We start from the raw sequence: 20,806 nt of genomic DNA on the forward strand, positions 1-20,806 counted from the left end.
GTGTGATGAAACTACTGTCATCATGTTATAGCTATCCAGTCCTCTCAGATCTCCACAGGTGTGATGAAGCTACTGTCATCATGGTATAGCTATCCAGTCCTCTCAGATCTCCACAGGTGTGATAAAGCTACTGTCATCATGGTATAGCTATCCAGTCCTCTCAGATCTCCACAGGTGTGATAAAGCTACTGTCATCATGTTATAGCTTTCCAGTCCTCTCAGATCTCCACAGGGGTGATAAAGCTACTGTCATGATGTTATAGCTATCCAGTCCTCTCAGATCTCCACAGGTGTCATAAAGCTACTGTCATGATGGTATAGCTATCCAGTCCTCTCAGATCTCCACAGGTGTGATAAAGCTACTGTCATGATGGTATAGCTATCCAGTCCTCTCAGATCTCCACAGGTGTGTAAGCGGCTAGGAGTTGGTTTGGAATTGGGTGAAAGGTTTTGTAAGGTCTGTGGATGAATGCCTCTCACATCGGCCAGGATGTCTTTGACTGCCTCCTCCTTGCTGGAGGTGCTCCACAGCAGGGTGCAGGAGGCAGCCCCCAGCCCAGTACAGAACTCAGCCTGCTGCTGCAGCTGCTCCCGACTCTCCCATAGCTGCTCCCTCAGAACCAGCTTCTCCTGCAGGGGCATACAGCAGACAGGTTAACATGATGACACACACACTTCCACTCAGACACACACACACTTACACTCAGACACACACACTTACACTCAGACACACACACTTACACTCAGACACACACACACTTACACGCATACACACACACACTTACACGCATACACACACACACTTACACGCACACACACATACTTGTCCCAGGAACAATCTTCTCTGGGTCTACAAGTGAGGCCTTAAGACACACACAATGTTACTTAGGGAACAGGTTACCTCTCTCTCTTTAATATCTCTCCATCTCTCACCTCTCTCTCTTTAATATCCCTCCATCTCTCACCCCTCTCTCTTTAATATCTCTCCATCTCTCACCTCTCTCTCTTTAATATCCCTCCATCTCTCACCTCTCTCTCTTTAATATCCCTCCATCTCTCACCTCTCTCTCTTTAATATCCCTCCATCTCTCACCTCTCTCTCTCTAATATCCCTCCATCTCTCACCTCTCTCTTTAATATCCCTCCATCTCTCACCTCTCTCTCTTTCTGACACTCGCTCTGCGCTGCGTCCAGGCGAGAGCGGAGGTGCAGACACTCCTGTCTCAGTTGCTCCTGCTCCTGACCAAGGCGCTCCTTCACTACACACACACACAATTTTGCCTTTCACTGTTTAGGCTATTTCCCAATACAAACATTCATGTTATTCATTATCAGCCCACTTGTATGATAACATCCGCGTAGAGCCATTTCAAGGGCAGCTTACTTGTCTCTGCAGCACGGGCTTTCTGCAGCATCTCAATCAGGTCTCCATTCACTACTTTGGGTAAGAACTCTCGGAGCTGCATGACCTCTGTAGTCAATCTCTCCAAGTCTCTTTTTCTGATTTGGACCAGGCCATCTCGGCTGTCAACCTAGAACAGAAAATCAACAGCCAGTCATGTGCATAAATGTTTTGTTACAGCTTTACTTGATTTTTGCAAGGTGTGGCTTATTTTTGCCAATGTGCCAGGAAAATATACTACTGTTCTAAAGTTTGGGGCACTGAGAAATGTCCTTGTTTTTGAAAGAAAAGCACATTTTTTGTCCATTAAAATAACATCAAATTGATCAGAAATAGAGTGCAGACAGTTAATTAAGGCCAGCATCCCTGAGCCGCCTCTTCACTGTTGACGTTGAGACTGGTGTTTTGTACCATTTAATTATGATGCCAGTTGAGGACTTGTGAGGCATCTGTTTCTCAAACTAGACACTCTAATGTACTTGTCCTCTTGCTCAGTTGTGCACCGGGGCCTACCACTCTTTATTTTCTGGTTAGAGCCAGTTTGCGCTGTTCTGTGAAGGGAGTAGTACACAGCGTTGTACGAGATCTTCAGTTTCTTGGCAATTTTTCGCATGGAATAGCCTTCATTTCTCAGAACATGAATAGACTGACGAGTTTCAGAAGAAAGGTCTTTGTTTCTATCTATTTTGAGCCTGTAATCGAACCCACAAATGCTGGTGCTCGGGATACTCAACTAGTTTAAAGAAGGCCAGTTTTATTGCTTCTTTAATCAGTCAACCGTTTTCAGCTGTGCTAACATAATTGCAAAAGGGTTTTCTAATGTTCAGTTAGCCTTTTAAAATGATAAACTTGGATTAGCTAACACAACGTGCCATTGGATCACAGGAGTGATGGTTGCTGATAATGGGTAATATTAGGTGGTATGCAGTAGTCATAGCTGTAATATTAGGTGGTATGCAGTAGTCATATCTGTAATTTTAGGTGGTATGCTGTAGTCATAGCTGTAATATTAGGTGGTATGCAGTAGTCATAGCTGTAATATTAGGTGGTATGCAGTAGTCATAGCTGTAATATTAGGTGGTATGCTGTAGTCATAGCTGTAATATTAGGTGGTATGCAGTAGTCATAGCTGTAATATTAGGTGGTATGCAGTAGTCATAGCTGTAATTTAGGTGGTATGCAGTAGTCATAGCTGTAATATTAGGTGGTATGCAGTAGTCATAGCTGTAATATTAGGTGGTATGCAGTAGTCATAGCTGTAATATTAGGTGGTATGCAGTAGTCATAGCTGTAATATTAGGTGGTATGCAGTAGTCATAGCTGTAATATTAGGTGGTATGCTGTAGTCGCAGTAGTCATAGCTGTAATATTAGGTGGTATGCAGTAGTCATAGCTGTAATATTAGGTGGTATGCTGTAGTCATAGCTGTAATATTAGGTGGTATGCAGTAGTCATAGCTGTAATATTAGGTGGTATGCAGTAGTCATAGCTGTAATATTAGGTGGTATGCAGTAGTCATAGCTGTAATATTAGGTGGTATGCAGTAGTCATAGCTGTAATATTAGGTGGTATGCTGTAGTCATAGCTGTAATATTAGGTGGTATGCAGTAGTCATATCTGTAATTTTAGGTGGTATGCTGTAGTCATAGCTGTAATATTAGGTGGTATGCAGTAGTCATAGCTGTAATATTAGGTGGTATGCAGTAGTCATAGCTGTAATATTAGGTGGTATGCTGTAGTCATAGCTGTAATATTAGGTGGTATGCAGTAGTCATAGCTGTAATATTAGGTGGTATGCAGTAGTCATAGCTGTAATATTAGGTGGTATGCAGTAGTCATAGCTGTAATATTAGGTGGTATGCAGTAGTCATAGCTGTAATATTAGGTGGTATGCAGTAGTCATAGCTGTAATATTAGGTGGTATGCAGTAGTCATAGCTGTAATATTAGGTGGTATGCAGTAGTCATAGCTGTAATATTAGGTGGTATGCTGTAGTCGCAGTAGTCATAGCTGTAATATTAGGTGGTATGCAGTAGTCATAGCTGTAATATTAGGTGGTATGCTGTAGTCATAGCTGTAATATTAGGTGGTATGCAGTAGTCATAGCTGTAATATTAGGTGGTATGCAGTAGTCATAGCTGTAATATTAGGTGGTATGCAGTAGTCATAGCTGTAATATTAGGTGGTATGCAGTAGTCATAGCTGTAATATTAGGTGGTATGCAGTAGTCATAGCTGTAATATTAGGCGGTATGCAGTAGTCATAGCTGTAATATTAGGTGGTATGCTGTAGTCATAGCTGTAATATTAGGTTGTCATTTAAGAGTCCCTGTATACACAGTTCACTAGAAGCAGACCATCTTTGCTAGCTCTGAAATAGTTATTGCAGGTCTGGCATCTAGTGGACAAATCTGAAAATTACAATGTAAATGTCAGGACAAGGACGGACAGAACTTTCAGGTAAATGATCTCTTCACACGACAAAATAACGGACTCGCTCCTGACCAGACCGAAATAGTAACCTAATCCAACATTACTCGACCTACAAGTCTAGCTGACAGTGACTCTTCAACTTTGTTTGCTGAGATGGTTGTTACAAAGAGAGAATTTACTTGTGAATAAGTAGTAACTTCATCGTCATGTAAGTACCTGTGTATTCGTGTCTGGTTAGCTCTTGTTTGCTAATTACAGTAGCCAGCGTAGCTAGCAAACGTGCAGCTTCATGGAAGCTAATCTGCGAGCTCAATATTTTTGTTTTACTATAGTGATAGTCAAAAATATGATATAAATACCTTTCCTTTCTTGCACAAAGCCCACATCTTTGTGTCTATGAATTGAGTCATTTTTAATTCCTCTGAGGTTTGTTTTGAGATGAGTTTAGTGCACTTGCCACTAGTGATGGGCATTCCGAGTCTTTTCGGTGATCAGAGCCGGCTCATTTGGCTCCGTTCAGGTAAAAGAGTCGGCTCATTTGGCTCCGTTCAGGTAAAAGAGTCGGCTCATTTGGCTCCGTTCAGGTAAAAGAGTCGGCTCATTTGGCTCCGTTCAGGTAAAAGAGTCGGCTCATTTGGCTCCGTTCAGGTAAAAGAGTCGGCTCATTTGGCTCCGTTCAGGTAAAAGAGCTGGCGCATTTGGCTCCCCGTTCAAAATGTTTAAATATATCTAGAACCAAGGAAAACGTGCAAATCTCCTATGTAAATCACAAAAGTAGGCTACCATTATCTCAGATCGTGAAATGCGTGTTCAAATGCATTTTTACCTGGATAAATTATTCAGTTCTTTTAAACGCACTGCACATTTTAGGATGGACCAGAATGACGCGCTCTCCCCACTATTGATTGTTTCTGCAGTGAGAATTCACCCTCTTTAGATAATTATTTAGTAATTTATTTACAGGTAAGTTGTTTTGAAAAAAAAATAAGTTTGTAGCTGTATGTAAATCACCAAAAAGAGCCGTTCGTTTTGCTCAAAGGTTTATTGGTGGAATGTTTAATTACTCCAGCATAATTTCCGATAATCATACGTAAATCTCTATGCAACGGCACTGTTTCACTAGGACACTTTTGTAAATATACACCCACCTCCAAACATCTTCCTGCACTATGACCCCTGGGCCCTGACCTACATCATGTCACGTTTGACCTTGCTAGCTTCCAGTGGGCTAGCTACAGTTCACAGTTTCAAGAGTTCCTCCGTCATGTACTATACATCTACAGTACTCGCTGTATATTTGACCTCTCTCTCACGGTTCAAATGTCTCATTCTCTCTGGTCATGCTGTTGTTAAAGTGTACGAACGCAGTACGGCGGCTGGACCTCCTAAACAATAACTTTTCATATGTCTGAGACCAGCCCCTCACGCCTCATGGAGGGGGCAGTACCTCCGCTGACCGGGCATCCACTGTTTCCACAGAGGGGAGCCATGTTCTTGAGGATTGTGGTTGACTGAGTGGTAGCTGTAGATGGAGAAACTACCACGTCATATTCATTAGAAAAGGTACTGACTGTTGAATGACAGCCCTTCGTCAGCCCAATACACACACCTTATCTTTTGAGCTAGTCCCTCAGTGGTAGTGATGTCTGGGTGGATTCTACAGTTAGCTGAAGTGTCCTGCTCCCTGACAGAGGGAAAGGTGCAGAACGCTGTGCAGTACGCTGCTGGGGACACCAGCATCAATGAAGAGATGCAGGTCTTCCAGACCCCAGAACCTGTAAAAGTGCTGTGTCTCTAGCATGGTAAACACATTTAATGCAAAACCTTATTAAAACTGACATACTACTGTTCAGGAGTATTACATTTTCTTATTTTCTGAGTGACATTGACGATTATGCGTTTATCTTTGCATTAATTTCAGATGCCTGGTTAAATATTGTACAGAGAAAGTGTATGCTATTCCCCCTGACATAAAGCATGATTGCTCAATGTGAATGGATTTGTCCCCTGTAATGTCAGTTCCAAAACAGACCACTAGATGGTGGCATTTAGCATTGAATACTTCTTAGGTTTCAAGAACTGGTTCACTGATGACCCAAAAAATTGCATGACTTTATTCAATAAGTACAGCCAAATATTTACATTTACACACAAGGAATGAACACATGGCAGAAACATTTGTTAGGTCATTCCTTGTCTATCCCTGAGGACAGGGTCCAGGCCACAGTCCCATATCTTTCATAACTGCCCCACTGGACGCAATATAGAAGAATATGTACCTTTAACCAAAAGCAGACATGGCCCACTGTTTAACATCTGTGGGGCATTGTGGGTATTTCTGCAGGGCCTCCATGATCTGGCTGTGGTCCAACAAAAGTTTCATCAGCTGGTACTCCTTCTGGATCTTTGCTGTGGAGCTGTCCATAGACTTAATCAGCTCCAACTGCTGCAGGTGTTCAAACGCCTGGAACAGAGTGTTGTTGGGTTGAGTAAATCTTGAGTATCAAATATGGCATACATGTGGCTAAGACTGTAATGTATACAATAAACTTTATAGTCAGGGGTATTACAGAGAAGGGACAAACAACTGCATTACATACTGAACAAAAATAAAAATGCAACAATTTTACTAAGTTACAGTTCAAGGAAATCAGGCAATTTAAATAAATAAATTAGGCCGTAATCTATGGATTTCACATGACTGGGCAGGGGCACATCAATGGGTGGGCATAGGCCCAGCCAATCCAAATGAGTTTTTCCCCACAAAAGGGCTTTATTAGAGACAGAAATAATCCTGTTTCATCAGCTATCCGGGTAGCTGGTCTCATACGATCCTGCAGGTTAAGAAGCCGGATGTGGAGGTCCTGGGCTGGTGTGGTTACACGTGGTCTGCGGTTGTGAGGCCGTACTGCAAAATTCTCAAAAACGCCGTTGGAGGTGGCTTATGGTAGAGAAATTAACATCCAATTCTCTGGCAACATTCCTGCAGGCAGCATGCCAATTGTATACTCCCTCAAAACTTGAGACATCTGTGGCATTGTGTTGTGTGACAAAACTGCACATTTTTAGAGTGGACTTTTATTGTCCCCAGCAGAAGGTGCACCTATGTAATGATTATGCTGTTTATTCAAGCTTCTTGATATGCCACACCTGTCAGGTGGATGGATTATCTTGGCAAAGGAGAAATGCTCACTAACAGGGATGTAAACAAATTTGTGCACAAAATAACAGAAATAAGCTTTGTGTGCTTATGGAACATTTCTGGGATATTTTATTTCAGCTCATGAAACATGACCCGAGAACCCTTTACATGTTGCGTTTATATTTTTGTTCAGTATACATCCAAATTCAGCACATATCCACCCTTCTTCATTGTGAAATAAACTTACCTTGAGAACGATCTACAAAAACATTATAGGATTTTTATGAAATATACTATTGGAAGGGTCTGATGTCATTCTACTGAGACCATGATGTCATGCAGACCCACCTTCATGACGACTGGCTTGTCAAAGTTATGTATAGAATGGGATTTCCTCTGCAGGAATTTCTTGAACTCTGACAAAAAAATAAAATATTTAATAACACAAACGTATGTCATTCCCAACTATTACACACCAGCTCTTACTAACTGTTGATCCTTACCATTGTGAACCATCTGGAAGTTAAACGGCTCTCCTTCATAGATGTCATTCAAGTGTTTCATGGCAATTATCAGGCACAGTTCAAGAATGGACAGGCCTGGAAAGATCAACAAAGCAAAATGCAGGCCAGATTATCAATGTTTCATCAAATGGTCATGTGTCCATCAAAGAAATCCTCTAATAATGACCTCTACCCCTAATGGCTTTAGGCTTTAAATTACCATGAAGTATGTTTGCTTTAGAGTCCACCATACAGACTCTACTGGCCTCCAGAAGATCAGTGGGCTTGATGGCAGGTTTAGATGCGCTCACTCGGCTCAGAGCCAACATCTGCAGAGAGGGGTCCACACACACACAGCAATATTTAGAGGTTTTTTTTCCCCACTCTTTGCTTTTATACTACAGATACAAACTCTTACCAGTAACAAGTGCAGGGAACGGAAGTCCTTGCTGGAGTTATAATGTCTTTGTAAGACGTCCACCACTGATTGGTCTTCACATAGCGTCTGAAAGAAAGTCAGAGAGCATTGTGGGTAAGAAGAAAAATGCCTTTCAGATAAAGCCAACTACAGCACAAATCTAGTACTGTTAAAAAAATATAAAAAAATATATATATATATAATAATAAGTTTGCAGTCCTGGACTGGCCTCACCTTGATGCTGTCATTCCACTCGTCATAGAACTTGGTGTCGGGGAAGTCTTGTGGCAGGCTGAGCTGTGAGCGGACGTTGTCCAGGTACTGTATGAAGCTCAGGGAGCTGAGCAGGTGGATCTGTCTGTGGCTGAACCTGGACTTGACCCTCTTCTCTAGCAGCTCCAGGACATCCTGCAGCAAGTAGAGATGAGACCAGTTGTGATCACCAGAGAAGAAGGTAGAGTAAAGTCACAGGAGACTGCTGAGGGGAGGATGGCTCATAATGCCTGGAATGGAGGAAACAGAATGGTATCAAACGCCTGCAAACCATGTGTTCGATACTATTCAATTTATTCTGTTCCAGCCATTACTTAGAGCCCGTCCTCCCCAATTAAGGTACCACCTGTGAGTAGAGTAGAATATAATTAGATTGAAACCTATCCTTTTGAAGCTAAAACTAGTTCATCACTGGAGAGGTCTAAAAGCTAGATAGTACACAACTGAGGTAGAAGAGACCCTACCAGTCTGCAGGTGAGGCCGATCACAGCTACGGGAGCCTGGGCAGACTGGGAGACATCCAGGAGGTTGTAGAGCAGAGTCTGGTTCTTATGGTGGGCAAACAGGTCAAACTCATCCAGAATGAAGAGGACAGGACGACTGCTGCTACGATCACCTGGGACAAAGAGAGAACAGTACACTGTAGAGACATACTGTCAGCATAAAGAGGGAGGATTCTTCAAAATTATAGCGAGGGCAATGTGCAGAAATGATTACCTTTCTTTAACGCCTCAAGAAGGAAGGCCAGGTTTTCTGCAAAACTACCCTGAAAATAACATTAACAGCAAGCAAAAACATTGCAAAGGGACAAAACATACAGCATAACTTCTGTAAACACTTACAAACACTTTGTCTCCAACAACATTCTCCAGATTGAGCTGGCGTGTGATTTCTTTGAGCGCTATTCTATCATCAGTCTGTAAAAGACCTAGAGAGACAGTAAAGAAGAGTTGGGGAGAGAATTAACAGAGTGCAGAAACAGACAGAGAATCAACAGACACAGAAACAAACAGACATCCTACTACCAACCATTCAGGTGGACAGGTAACACATTCTTATTGACATCCTTCACCTCCAGCAACTCTCTCAAGACACAGTTCAGGAGCTGGAGAAAACAGAAGAAAGTCAACATGCATGACGACAATAGGAGTTGGCTATACAGCACAAACAGATCTGGGACAAGGCTATCCTCGTAGCAATCCCATACCATTGTTTTCCCAGATCCCCTGGGTCCAACGATGAGTACAGAATTACTCTCTCCATGGACAGCTGTCCTCCTCAGCAGCTCCAGCAGGTGTCTGGAACATCAACACAAGGACCGTTACCCACAATGCCCCACTCTCTGCAGCTCAGTATACAACCTGACCAATTGCCACGTTCAAAACAACTGGGAACTCTCCGACTTCAGCGTGTTCAAAACAAATGGGAACTTTGGGGGGAAAAAAACAAGCTTAGACTGGGAACAATCTATTTAAACGGTTATTCAACTTGGGAACTCAGGCCTCTTTCTAGAGCTCCGACCTCGTATTTCTCAGAGTTCCCAGTTGTTTTAAACGCGGCCGATGGCCGCCACACAGAGACAGGCTTGACAGGTGTAGGTGGGGCTGGAGACAAATAATAAACAACAGCTGGGTCCTTGTGAAATTGAAAATCTAAACAGTTAAGCTTATTACGCTGAGACTTTCAGCCCCCAACAAAATGCACATTGCCATGACACTGTGGAGTACCCCTCATAAAACACACTTGTCATGTGTTATGGCAAATAGACCCAACTCATACCATTACCCTTACATTAATCAATCTGCTACAGTAGCCAGTGAATGTCACGTTTGTCAATTAATACAACCTTAGTTAGCAGGTCAGCACCACCAAGGAACCTACTTGTGTTGTGATTCCATTCCCACTGGCTTTTCAGGAAGTCTCTGATGACAGAATCTCTCCCTCAATATCATCTGAACCTGAAAAATATATCCATACTAAAAAGAGTCATTATTAAGTATTTGCGAATAATGTTGTCCATGGGACATCATACCTTAATGTGTTATCTGGGTATGGTTAAAAAAAAATTTTTTACCTTTGTTTAACTAGGCAAGTCAGTTAAGTACAAATTCTTATTTACAATGACGGCCTAGGAACAGTAGGTTAACTGCCTTGTTCAGGGGAAGAACGACAGATGTGTACCTTGGCAGCTCGGGGATTCGATCTAGCAAGGTCACAACAACCAACTCATGTATTGATCCTTTACGTTGCCTGCTCAATGTACACATTCAATAAAACAAACGAATACAAACCTGAGAAATACATTCGCCGACTGGCATGTGTGTTTCTTTCACTTTTCGTTTACTCATGGTGGCAACAGTCTAGAATGGACAAAACACAAGAGACTTGCGCTGAAGCTAACTACAGTAACGTTAGCTAGCTAGCTAGCAACATGGCATGCAGCGCAAACAGAGCGATATATTTCTCTATTATAGGAACTAACGTTAGCTGCTGACTCGCCTTGTAAAAATACAAGTGTAAGATGAAACATATGACTGAGTGATATTTACAAGTTTGGTGACGTGAATAATAATAACTATTTACTTTTTTCCCGATGACAGTGGTCTAAGCGCGAAATTGGAATCTTTGCGAAGACATTTCTCATTTAACAATCACAACTCCAACCCACTTCCGGGTCACCTAATTATTGGACCTACAATAGGAGGCTATATTACTGCACAAAACAATCTACACACATTTCAATTAATAATACCAGTATGTAAGATTCCCTTCTAATTAATATCAAATGTACTTAATCAAGGAGGGGATGTTCTCTTCCAACAGTGATTATCTTACCACCGCCACCAAGTTAGCACTTGTGCTGGGAATGCATAATGAATGGTCCAGACCTTTTGGTAGCCAGAAGTAGTAGTCTGCTCTTGGAAGCTTTACTTATTCTATGTCAGGTCAGACACATATGTGTTGAGCCTTTTATCAGTGGTGGAATAAGTACCCAATTGTCATACTAGAGTAAAAATGAAGATACCTTCATAGAAAATGACTCAAGTAAAAGTGAAAGTTACCCAGTAAAATACTACTTGAGTAAAAGTCTAAAAATATTTGGTTTTAAATATACTTAAGTATCCAAAGTGAAAGTATAAATAATTTCAAATTGCTTCTATTAGGTAATCCAAACGGCACAAATGTATTTTATTTATTATTTACGGATAGTTAAGGGAATACTACAACATTCAGACATAATTTACAAACGAAGCCTTTGTGTTTAGTGAGTCAGCCGGATTGGTGGCAGTATTGATGACCTGGGATGTTCTCTTGATAAAACTGTGAATTTGACATGTTTCCTGTCGTGTTAAGCATTCAAAATGTAACAAGTACTTTTGGGTGTAAGGGAAAATGTAAAAATTACATTATTTTCTTTAGGAATATAGTGGAGTAAAAGTTGCCAAAAATATCAATAGTATAGTACAAATACACCCCAAAACGTTGTTTTACTTAAGTACTTTACACCACTACCTTTTATTGAATCAGCAGAAGTGAAACGTGACAGATTTGTAATTTAATTTGAATTAATATCTGGACAGACACTTTTCTGTTGGATTCCATAATTGTGTAACACGATGTGTTTCTTGTTTTTGCTCTTTGCTCTAGTCCTGTCAGAGAAACATCTCCCCCCCACTGTGCTCTCGGGAAAATACTAAATGGAATCCTTGGGACATCCCAATTCTGACGTCACCCTTTTAAAGTTACAATTTAAAAAGACAAAGGCAAAGGAGGCAAAAAAGGGCAAAGGAGGCAAAAAGGGCAAAGGAGGCAAAAAGGGCAAAGGAGGCAAAAAAGGCAAAGTAGGCAAAAAAGGCAAAGGAGGCTAAAAAGGCAAAGGAGGCAAAAAAGGCAAAGGAGGCAAAAAGGGCAAAGGAGGCAAAAAAGGCAAAGGAGGCTAAAAAGGCAAAGGAGGCTAAAAAGGCAAAGGAGGCAAAGGAGGCAAAAAAGGCAAAGGAGGCAAAAAAAGGCAAAGGAGGCAAAAAAAAGGCAAAGGCAAAAAAGGAAAAGAAAAAAGGAAAGGTTTAGAGTTTAGGGTAAGGACGTCCCAAGGATTCCGAATTGCGCTAACTCTGTGCTCTCTAGCTCTCTCCTCATCTCTCTGAGGCGCAGGAGCAGTAAAGCACTCCATCTTTATCCCAAGCCCAGGGAGAACCAGCCGAGACATTTGATGGGTAGGCTTTTTATTTTTATTTTTAAAGGGCCAGAAGCAAATTGGAGGGAGTTGAAATATACTATTTCAGCCACCATCGACTTTCACGGAATCATTTGATACTCTGAAAGATGGAAAAACGTTTTTTTAGGCTATAAGATTGGAATCTCAAAAGCTCCTGTCTTTGCAAAGCAACCCTCTGCTCAGCTATTCTTTCACTGGCCTGTCTCTGCCTCGTCCCTAGCTGGAGACGTTTCACATTGGAAAATACGCTCAACGCTCCCCAGTTACGATTTTTTTAAACTTCGACTTTCAATTCGGGATATACTTTTTTCGTACAGTGGAATATCGTTAAAGGCATGTTAATTTTTGGGAGTTTGTGTTAGATTACAAGGGTATGTTTATTTACAATTGCTTTTCGGTTAACGTTAGCTACTTACTAGCATTAGCATTCTGCTAGTTAGCTAGCTTAGCTAAGTTGGTTACCTAGCCTGCCATCGATAAATCATGTTTGGCTAGCTGTCTACTAGCTAACGTTAGATAGCTAGTCATTATCGGTGGGCTAAATAAGGCCCGCTAGTGGTTGTTTTTCTTCGTTAAAACAACCGTCTTATATAGACTTTGTAACGTTAGACCGAAGAGTTAGCTAACTGTTAGTGAGCTAATATCAGGTGACTAGATATCACCCACCTACCAGTAAACATGTTGATTCTTTGTAGCTAACGTTAGCTAGCTAGGTTAAGTAACGTTGGATATCAGCTGATATGCTAGTTTAGTAGCTAGCTATGTAGGTAGTTCAGTTGGCAAGGTAGCCAACTATGTCACTATCTAGCTAACGTTAGCTAGATAAAAACTCTGTGTCCCCCAAAGCTAGCTAACGTTATCTGGGTAGCTTGCTAACTTGTAATAATCTATAGTAGCTAGACCTTTTTGATTCTGCAGACGAAAAGGAGTGCTCTATGTACAGTAACGTTATGCTATATGATGCATTGATCGAGTCATTTCCACAAGCCATTTGATTTGGCATTTCAGATTTCTTTGGTGCAATAGCTTGCCATTATAGATCGTGCCAATTATTAAGAATAGCCTAGTTTCGCAGCTGTACAGGTGTCTTTCTTCCTCATCTTCGTGTGGTTGTCAGTTTAATAAGAGTTAGTGAGCTACCTGCTGTCATTTCTCAAAATATATTGTGGAAATGCAGCACCTGACTCACAGAGAGCTGTGCAATGCCATTATGCCTGCTGTCATAAATGGGTCGTTGCTTTTCTGCAACCCAAAATGGGCCCAGTCTGATGTGTCAGCCCCATGACATTCCAGAGGTTCAGTCAGTAGATCTTTCACCAAATCAAATCCTCACACAGGATATTTGTCATAGATGTATTAGCCCTGTAACACCTCCATATTCAGTGTTTTTGGCATGATGATTTCCATAAAGACGATTAGGTGTTCTTTGACAGTGAATAGAGGTTTTACATAATCAACTATCATAAGTAGTAAGTAACCTTGGCTTGTGCAAGTGGAGCGGCTCATCTCCTGTTTCTGTATTGTGAGGCAGCTTGATGTACACTTACACCTTCTGAACAAGACGCTAGTCTATAGCAGGGCCTTTACCCTCAATCAATCTCCTTAATGCTGAGTGCCAAGCAGAGATGCATCGGGTCCCTATCATAGCTACATCATATAATACAGAGCCTTCTCTCTTCCCATCTGCTTGTTGTGACCCTGGGCACCTCTCCACCCATCCGCCCATACCTTGACTCCAGATAGAACCTGATGCTTGTGTTGCCTCTTTAGCTCTCCCACTCCCTCCATCCCTACACAGGGGCAGTTATGAGTCAGCACACAAAGGCTTGGATTAGTAGCCTGTGACAGTACAGCACTGAGCCTTCTGACAGTCAAGGCCAATGCATGGCCACACAACAATAGTAAGATCCTTAGTCTTTAGAAAATACATTTACACCCCCTGGAGTGCCACTCCTTTATCTTTGACAGAACTTGTCTGCAAGGAATTATTCAGTGTATCAAACTGATGTTAAATCTGCACCGTTAGATAATGGTAGGTAGGTCTGAATTGGACATAACATGAATGTAGGCTACAACAACTGCACATACACAAACCTTTCAGTTTGTTGTTACATGTAGTTTTGTGTAAATGTTGGTTGATGTCATACAACAATGTTTTCTAATACTTTTCTTTATTTGTCCCAATCAGGAACCATGGGAATCCCTCAAATAACCTGCCCCAGAAGGAACCCCTAGCATGTCTTCATGAGCCACTCCTGGTTCCATCTGTTGCCCCAGCCTCTCTCAATCTGATTCAGTGTCTATGGCTCTGAATGACCGAGAAAAATATGGAAATCTCGTTGGTGTTCAGTAGTAAAACTATGAAGGGTCTCAAAGGTTAGGATTCACAGTGAGCTTGCCTCACATCACACAGACCCCAGCCCATACTTCAGCAAACTTTGAGAGTGAAATTGTAGTGCACTACAAAGTCCTCTTTATTGGAAGACAAAGATGCCATGTACTCTGAAGTCTCTGGTTGATGTGTGATATGCTCTAAGGTGTTGTGTACTAAACCAACAAGAACAATGAATGGAGGAAAGGACTGTAAGGGAGGGGTCTCAGAGGGGGTGGGGCATACAGCCCCTGTCCAGGTCCCTATTGGCTGGCATCGCAAGGTGGATCCAACTAATGGAGTCCTCTACATCAGGTAAGACCCATTGCAGTGCTCTGTTTTTTTTGTAATGATACCACAATAATGCACTTCTATTTGGTTTGTAACCTACAGTCTTGGTGGCTAGTATCATCTATCCAACCTGTGTGTTTCTTTCAGAGAGGTTGGGATAAAGTAACAGATACATTTCCTTATGAGACACTCATGTATATTGGACGATTCATGTTTTTCTTCTAAACATTAGTTTTGGTTTGTAACCTCCAGTCCCAGTGGCTCGGTGCTGTCCTGTCTAGACCAGGTGAAGAGCTACCTGCTCACAGACGGGACCTGCAAGTGTGGCCTGGAGTGCCCACTCATCCTCCCAAAGGTACGTTCACTAACCATCTTGGTTGTCCTGTCTGTCTCAGTCTTTAGCTAACCTAAATTGACTCTCTGAATGCGTAGCTGCCAAAGAAACACCACACAAAGCTTGAAGGGATACTTTGGGATTTTGTCAACAAGGCCCTTTATCTACTTCCCCAGAGTCAGCATGCTAGCAGAGTTAGCAATTGCGCTAGTAAGCAACTTCATTCAAACCGCAGGCAGAGAAATAAAACTGGTATCCACAAGTTTATCAGACTCTGGGGAAGTGTCAGGCCTCATTTCCAATATCCCAAAGTATCCTTTTTAAGGGTGGAGATTTACTCCACCCTTTACTTAAGGTTTACTCCTGAGTGATGCAATGAACAGTTTTGTTAAACCTAGATATTCAATTAAACAGAGGTTGTTTTCCCACATATAGCAGGTTAGATTTAAAAAATAAACATATAGTAGGCTATATTTTCTGCTGCATACAGTCTTAATTTATAATTTTTTTGTGTGTTGCGTTATATTGAAACGGAGACGGGCAGGGAACTGCGTTCCTATTCAAGGCCAATATGTATTCATATGCAAATGTGAAGTAGTCTTCTGGAGAAGCAGGAGGCATGGAGGAGGATATGACCTGACAAGTAGCGGACGTTCCATTTTTACTGATGTTTACTTTATGTACTTCCTTGTGGATAAACGCCGCTCCTTTCACCAAGACAGGCCAGGTAACAGAGAGCTGACTCTCCTTTCACCAAGACAGGCCAGGTAACAGAGAGCTGACTCTCCTTTCCTCAGGTGTTTAACTTTGATCCGGGGGCTGCCGTTAAACAGAGGACGGCAGAGGACGTGAGGGCAGATGAAGACGTCACCAAGCTGTGTATCCATAAGAGAAAGCTGCTGGCTGTGGCCACTCTACACAAAACTATGGCGCTACCACACCCTGCTCTGACCCTTACCAGTCCTGGTGGAGGTACAAGTAAGTATCCTAGTGACTGTGTATCACTACTGTTTTGGTTGTTTTCCAATGATACATTTCTCACAGATTTCAGACTGTTTCATGGGTGATATAGAACAAGGTCAGAAAAAAAGTTGGACATTTTGAAATTGGCTTCACAGTGGCATTAAACACTTTCAATGTTTTAAAGCTGGAAACTGCTACGTCTCTTTGCGGTATTACAAAAACAAAGATGATGCTTCAAACAACAAACACTGTTTATAATCACTCTGACATTGTATGAGCGATAGAACAATCAAGCCTTTTTTTCTCTCCCTCCACACTGGTGAATCTCCTCTTCTGTTTCATCAACAATAACAGATGTCCTCAGGCAAACAGTGGTGCTGTTTCCTCTATTGCAGATTTCAGCATTAACACTCATTTCACTTATCTTCCCCCTCAGGTTCAACATCAATGGCCCCGTCACATTCCACGAATCCCCGAGCAATACGGAATAAATCTCACCAGTCACCGCTACCCAACTCTGTGGTTCCCAACTGCAAGAACCCTTTCAAAATGATGATGGCGGCTGCAGCAGGTCACCGGCACTTTCCCCAAGAGCTGGGAGGTCCACCCCAGCAGCTGGAGCTTTACCCTGGTTATCCCAACAGACAACAGAGACTGAGCGGTGAGCCTGGGCCCAGGTCTTCGTACTGCTCTGGCTATGGTAGCATGCTGAGTCCAGGGGGCCCCGGCTCCCAGCTCTATGGGCCCAGGGACGGGTCACCACTCTCCCCTAGCCTCAGGTCTGATCCTCTGGGGAGCTCAGATGGGTTTAGAAACAACCCCTGTGGCTTCCCTGGAGCCACCAGCTCCAGCCCCATCCACGGGGCCAACAGAACGCCTCTCTCTCCACCAGGGATGCTCCTCCACAGTTCTCCGACTGGGACCCAGACGTTCTGCGCTATGGCAGGAAGGACTAGCACACCCCTCTCCCCTACCGCCACTGCCAAAAGCCCAGTCATGATGAAGAAGCCTGTGTGTAACTTCCCCAGATCCCCCAGTATGGATATTTCCATACGACCACCGTTTCACCTCAATACACAGCCCAGCGCCCCACACCCTGGCCCCCCGTCTGCCATACCTCCCTCCTGTACCCTCCAGAAAAAGCAGTTGACCTCTGAAAAGGACCCGTTAGGCATCCTAGACCCCATCCCCAGCAAGCCTAGCATCAGTATCAGCCAGACAAACTCCAAAACCAACTCCAACTTCCACCCTAGTGTCCACTCCTCTCAGGTACCAATGATGAATGTAAACATGAACAACCACCCTCCTCCCGCCATTGTACCCTTGCCAAGCAACCTCCCCCTCCCCACTGTCAAACCCGGCCCAGTGGGCCACAGCCATGGAGGTCACATGCAGAGGACTCAACATCAGACCTCCATAACCACCTCCATGTCCCCCTCTCCTGTCACCTCCCCAGTCCACATGTCAGGCCCTGTCCTGGGCAGCAGGATGGAGGCCTCTCCCCAGCGCTCTCGCTCCTCCTCCACCTCCTCGGACCATGGGAGCTTTGCCATGCCCTCAGGCCCCAGTCAGGGTCCGTGTGGCGGGATAAAGGCTCCTCCTCGCTCCCCCGGCCCGCCATGCCCATTAACATGCCTTCCAGCCCCTCCTCTGCCAAGCCTGACTCACACCCACTCCACCAGTACAAAGACCTACCCAGTCAGCTGCTGGTTGAAATGAGTAACCAGAACGCTATCAACACCCAGCACAACAACCCCGGCATGTACCCCCCTGCCACCTCCTCTGGCCCCTCCATCGCTGCTCCTCACCAGGCCCAGAACCAGAAGGGACAGAACCACCCAGGACTGTTAGGGATGCCCCTCAACCAGATCGTGAACCAGCAGAATGCTGCTTCCTTCCCCGCCAGCAGCCTACTGTCAGCAGCAGCCAAAGCACAGCTAGCAAATCAAAACAAACACGGTGACAACAGCAGTGAGACTGGCAGTAGAGGTGGAGGCCCAGGTAGGGTTGATGGTAATGGTGGTAGTAGTGGAGTTGGGCATCCCAGTGGCCCTCTCAGTGGCATAGAGAGGCCCAGTAGCAGCACTTTAAACCCCATGCTTACCCCTAACCCCACCATGCCCTCCACTGCGGAAGCAGCAGCAGCAGGGGGCCAGAGCGGTCGGGCTGCCCTCCGGGACAAGCTCATGGCCCAGCAGAGAGACAGAGGAGACCCCCTGCTCTGGAAGCGCAAGCAGCAGCCGCCAGGCCCACCACCGCCCAACAACCCCCTCAACCACCACGACAGCATGGTCTTCAACATGCTCAACAAGTCTCCTAACATGGGTGGAGGTCCAGGTCCCAGGCTACCACTACCAAGCTCAGCAGAACAACTGAGGAAAGTGGCCCGGCTTGGGGGCCTACAGACCAACACCTCCATGGCCCAGCTGCTTCAGTCCATGAGCAACCACAACAACCACCATAACCAGCACCAAGGCCCTGTAGGCCCCCCAGGACCTGGTCAGATGCACTACAGCGATGTGGCTGGGGTCATGCCTCCTGGAGCCTCCCAGCAGCAGAACCTACTGGCCCAACAGAGGATGCTAGGCCAAGGGGAGGGTCAAGGTATGTACTGCCGGAGTATGGACTCTGGAGGCCCTCATTCTCACAGCCCTCGGTTCCCAGGGTTGATGAACCAGATCCAGGCCAATTCGTTGGTGAACTGTGGCCCTCTGGGGCCCGGTGGACAAGTGGGCCTTGGCCCAGGGAACATGCCCCTGAGCCATCATCCTAACACTAACCCACCACCACTGTCCCACCCAAGTCAACATCCACATCAGCAGCAGCACAGTCACCTTCACGCTGCGCTGGGAAGGACTAGTATGTCAGGAATGACACTCGGCAACAATGATGGGAGTTGTGGTCCAATCATCTCTGAGCCAGGTGAGCCACTGAGAGAAACGCACACTTTGTTCGATGATGGCGCTTTGCTCTGTGATGGTGTGTGAGTTTGATAAATCCACCTAGATGGCCTTTGAGTTGAACGACAGTCTTTAGTCTCTCGTAGAGAGTGTACGTTGAGAGACTGGCCCTCATGTTTGTATAATCATTGTGGCTTCTCTCTTTATTAGCATGCTAGTTGCAGTGCTCAGCTCAGTGGCAGAATACATGAAAACAGATCTTTTTTTCTCCCTCCTTTTTAAGAAACGAGCTCTTGACCAGATATAGTGAAGAGCTGGCTGGTAGCTATAGTAACGCTGGCTTCTGAATGGAGGCCTGGGTGAAGCCTTTGGAGAAGGGTTGTGTTCCTTCATTAGCCTTATTATGTGTCTGCTCTGATACAGGCCTAACTGAATAGATCATTTTTTCCTTTGGCCACTGTGTTACACATGGCTGTGTTTGGCCCTACTGTTGTGTGAACACGATAGCAGGAAATAATGCTAAATACTATAAGATATGGCATATGTTTCTCGGGAAGCATAGTGGCTATCTTTCATCTCTTTGTGGACTGCTAGCCTATCTCCTAGATGGGTTCATTCCAACCAAGCACTTCTCTTCTCCTACCTCATGCCCAGACAGCTCCCCCTCCCCAGCCACCACCATCCAAGCATCCAGCCCTGCCTCTGACCCCATCCCCCTGCCTAGGCCATTAAATCACATCCCTTCCTCAACCCCCAGTCTTCTTCCAGGCTGCAACCTCTGAAATAAGCCACGGCTCAGACAGCACCACCAATCACACCGTTCCCATAGCAACCTCCCCGGCAACCATCACCACTATATCATAGCAGGTGCAGCCACGCTGGTTGAGCACTGCGGAGGCTAGTGGGAGGGGGAGGGGAGGCTTGTGGGAGGAGAGGCTTGTGGGAGGGGAGGCTAGTGAAGGGCAGAGGCTATTGGGGGAGCTGGGGAGGGAGGCTAGTGAGAGTGGAGGGGAGGGAGAGTGGCGTCTAGTGAGGGGAGGAGCTAGGGAGGTGAGGAGCTTGGGAGGGGAGGCTAGTGAGAGGGGAGGCTAGTGGGGGGGGGGGGGGGGCGCTAGTGGGAGGCGAGGCAGAGGCTGGTGAGGAGAGGAGCTAGACTGGTGAGAGGAGGAGAGGAGCTAGACTGGTGAGAGGAGCTAGACTGGTGAGAGAGGAGGAGAGGAGCTAGACTGGTGAGAGGAGGAGAGGAGCTAGACTGGTGAGAGGAGCTAGACTGGTGAGAGGAGGAGAGGAGCTAGACTGGTGAGAGGAGAGAGGAGGAGCTAGACTGGTGAGAGGAGGAGAGGAGCTAGACTGGTGAGAGGAGGAGAGGAGCTAGACTGGTGAGAGGGAGGAGAGGAGCTAGACTGGTGAGAGGAGGAGAGGAGCTAGACTGGTGAGAGGAGGAGAGGAGCTAGACTGGTGAGAGGAGGAGAGGAGCTAGACTGGTGAGAGGAGGAGAGGAGCTAGACGGTGAGAGGAGGAGAGGAGCTAGACTGGTGAGAGGAGGAGAGGAGCTAGATTA

General features: G+C 44.7%; 3 protein-coding genes across 8 annotated transcripts in view; 1 reads left to right on the plus strand and 2 right to left on the minus strand.

Annotated features, from left to right (window-relative positions):
• The window catches only part of LOC109890346 (heat shock factor 2-binding protein), an 8,655-nt gene extending 4,324 nt beyond the window's left edge, over window positions 1-4,331 (minus strand). Inside the window, exons 1-4 of the mRNA XM_031817088.1 lie at window positions 4,194-4,331; window positions 1,385-1,532; window positions 1,156-1,259; window positions 481-630 (exon numbers count right to left, since the gene is read on the minus strand). Coding sequence (XP_031672948.1) covers window positions 481-630; window positions 1,156-1,259; window positions 1,385-1,532; window positions 4,194-4,307 — 516 coding nt within the window. The 5' untranslated portion in view covers window positions 4,308-4,331. The remainder of the gene's footprint in view (window positions 1-480; window positions 631-1,155; window positions 1,260-1,384; window positions 1,533-4,193) is intronic.
• A 1,594-nt stretch (window positions 4,332-5,925) lies between these two features.
• LOC109890347 (origin recognition complex subunit 4-like) lies at window positions 5,926-11,129 on the minus strand. Of its 6 annotated transcripts, none has more exons than XM_031817084.1 (15): window positions 11,006-11,105; window positions 10,754-10,862; window positions 10,462-10,530; window positions 10,052-10,128; window positions 9,378-9,468; window positions 9,200-9,275; window positions 9,013-9,098; window positions 8,888-8,936; window positions 8,635-8,786; window positions 8,132-8,305; window positions 7,898-7,984; window positions 7,700-7,808; window positions 7,480-7,575; window positions 7,325-7,392; window positions 5,926-6,298 (listed from the first exon to the last, which is right to left on the minus strand). In XM_031817084.1, the coding sequence occupies exons 3-15, from the start codon at window positions 10,516-10,518 to the stop codon at window positions 6,116-6,118; spliced, it is 1,305 nt and encodes a 434-aa protein (XP_031672944.1). In that variant the 5' UTR covers window positions 10,519-10,530; window positions 10,754-10,862; window positions 11,006-11,105; the 3' UTR covers window positions 5,926-6,115. The 6 variants fall into 6 exon arrangements, 5 of the variants coding, with proteins under 5 accessions (XP_031672944.1, XP_031672942.1, XP_031672943.1 ...); XM_031817082.1 differs by having other exon boundaries at window positions 10,052-10,146; window positions 11,006-11,023; XR_004207859.1 differs by having other exon boundaries at window positions 8,132-8,400; window positions 8,888-9,098; window positions 11,006-11,095.
• Window positions 11,130-12,272: 1,143 nt separating this feature from the next.
• Window positions 12,273-19,431, plus strand: LOC116363413 (methyl-CpG-binding domain protein 5-like). The gene is given in 6 exon segments (XM_031817087.1): window positions 12,273-12,384; window positions 14,575-15,072; window positions 15,301-15,403; window positions 16,180-16,360; window positions 16,782-17,971; window positions 17,974-19,431. Coding segments are annotated over 5 exon segments (2,955 nt in total). The 5' UTR covers window positions 12,273-12,384; window positions 14,575-14,950; the 3' UTR covers window positions 19,333-19,431.
• The last annotated feature ends 1,375 nt before the right edge of the window (window positions 19,432-20,806 follow it).

The sequence above is a fragment of the Oncorhynchus kisutch genome, unplaced genomic scaffold, assembly GCF_002021735.2.
Source record: "Oncorhynchus kisutch isolate 150728-3 unplaced genomic scaffold, Okis_V2 scaffold930, whole genome shotgun sequence".
NCBI classification, from domain to species: Eukaryota; Metazoa; Chordata; class Actinopteri; order Salmoniformes; family Salmonidae; genus Oncorhynchus; species Oncorhynchus kisutch.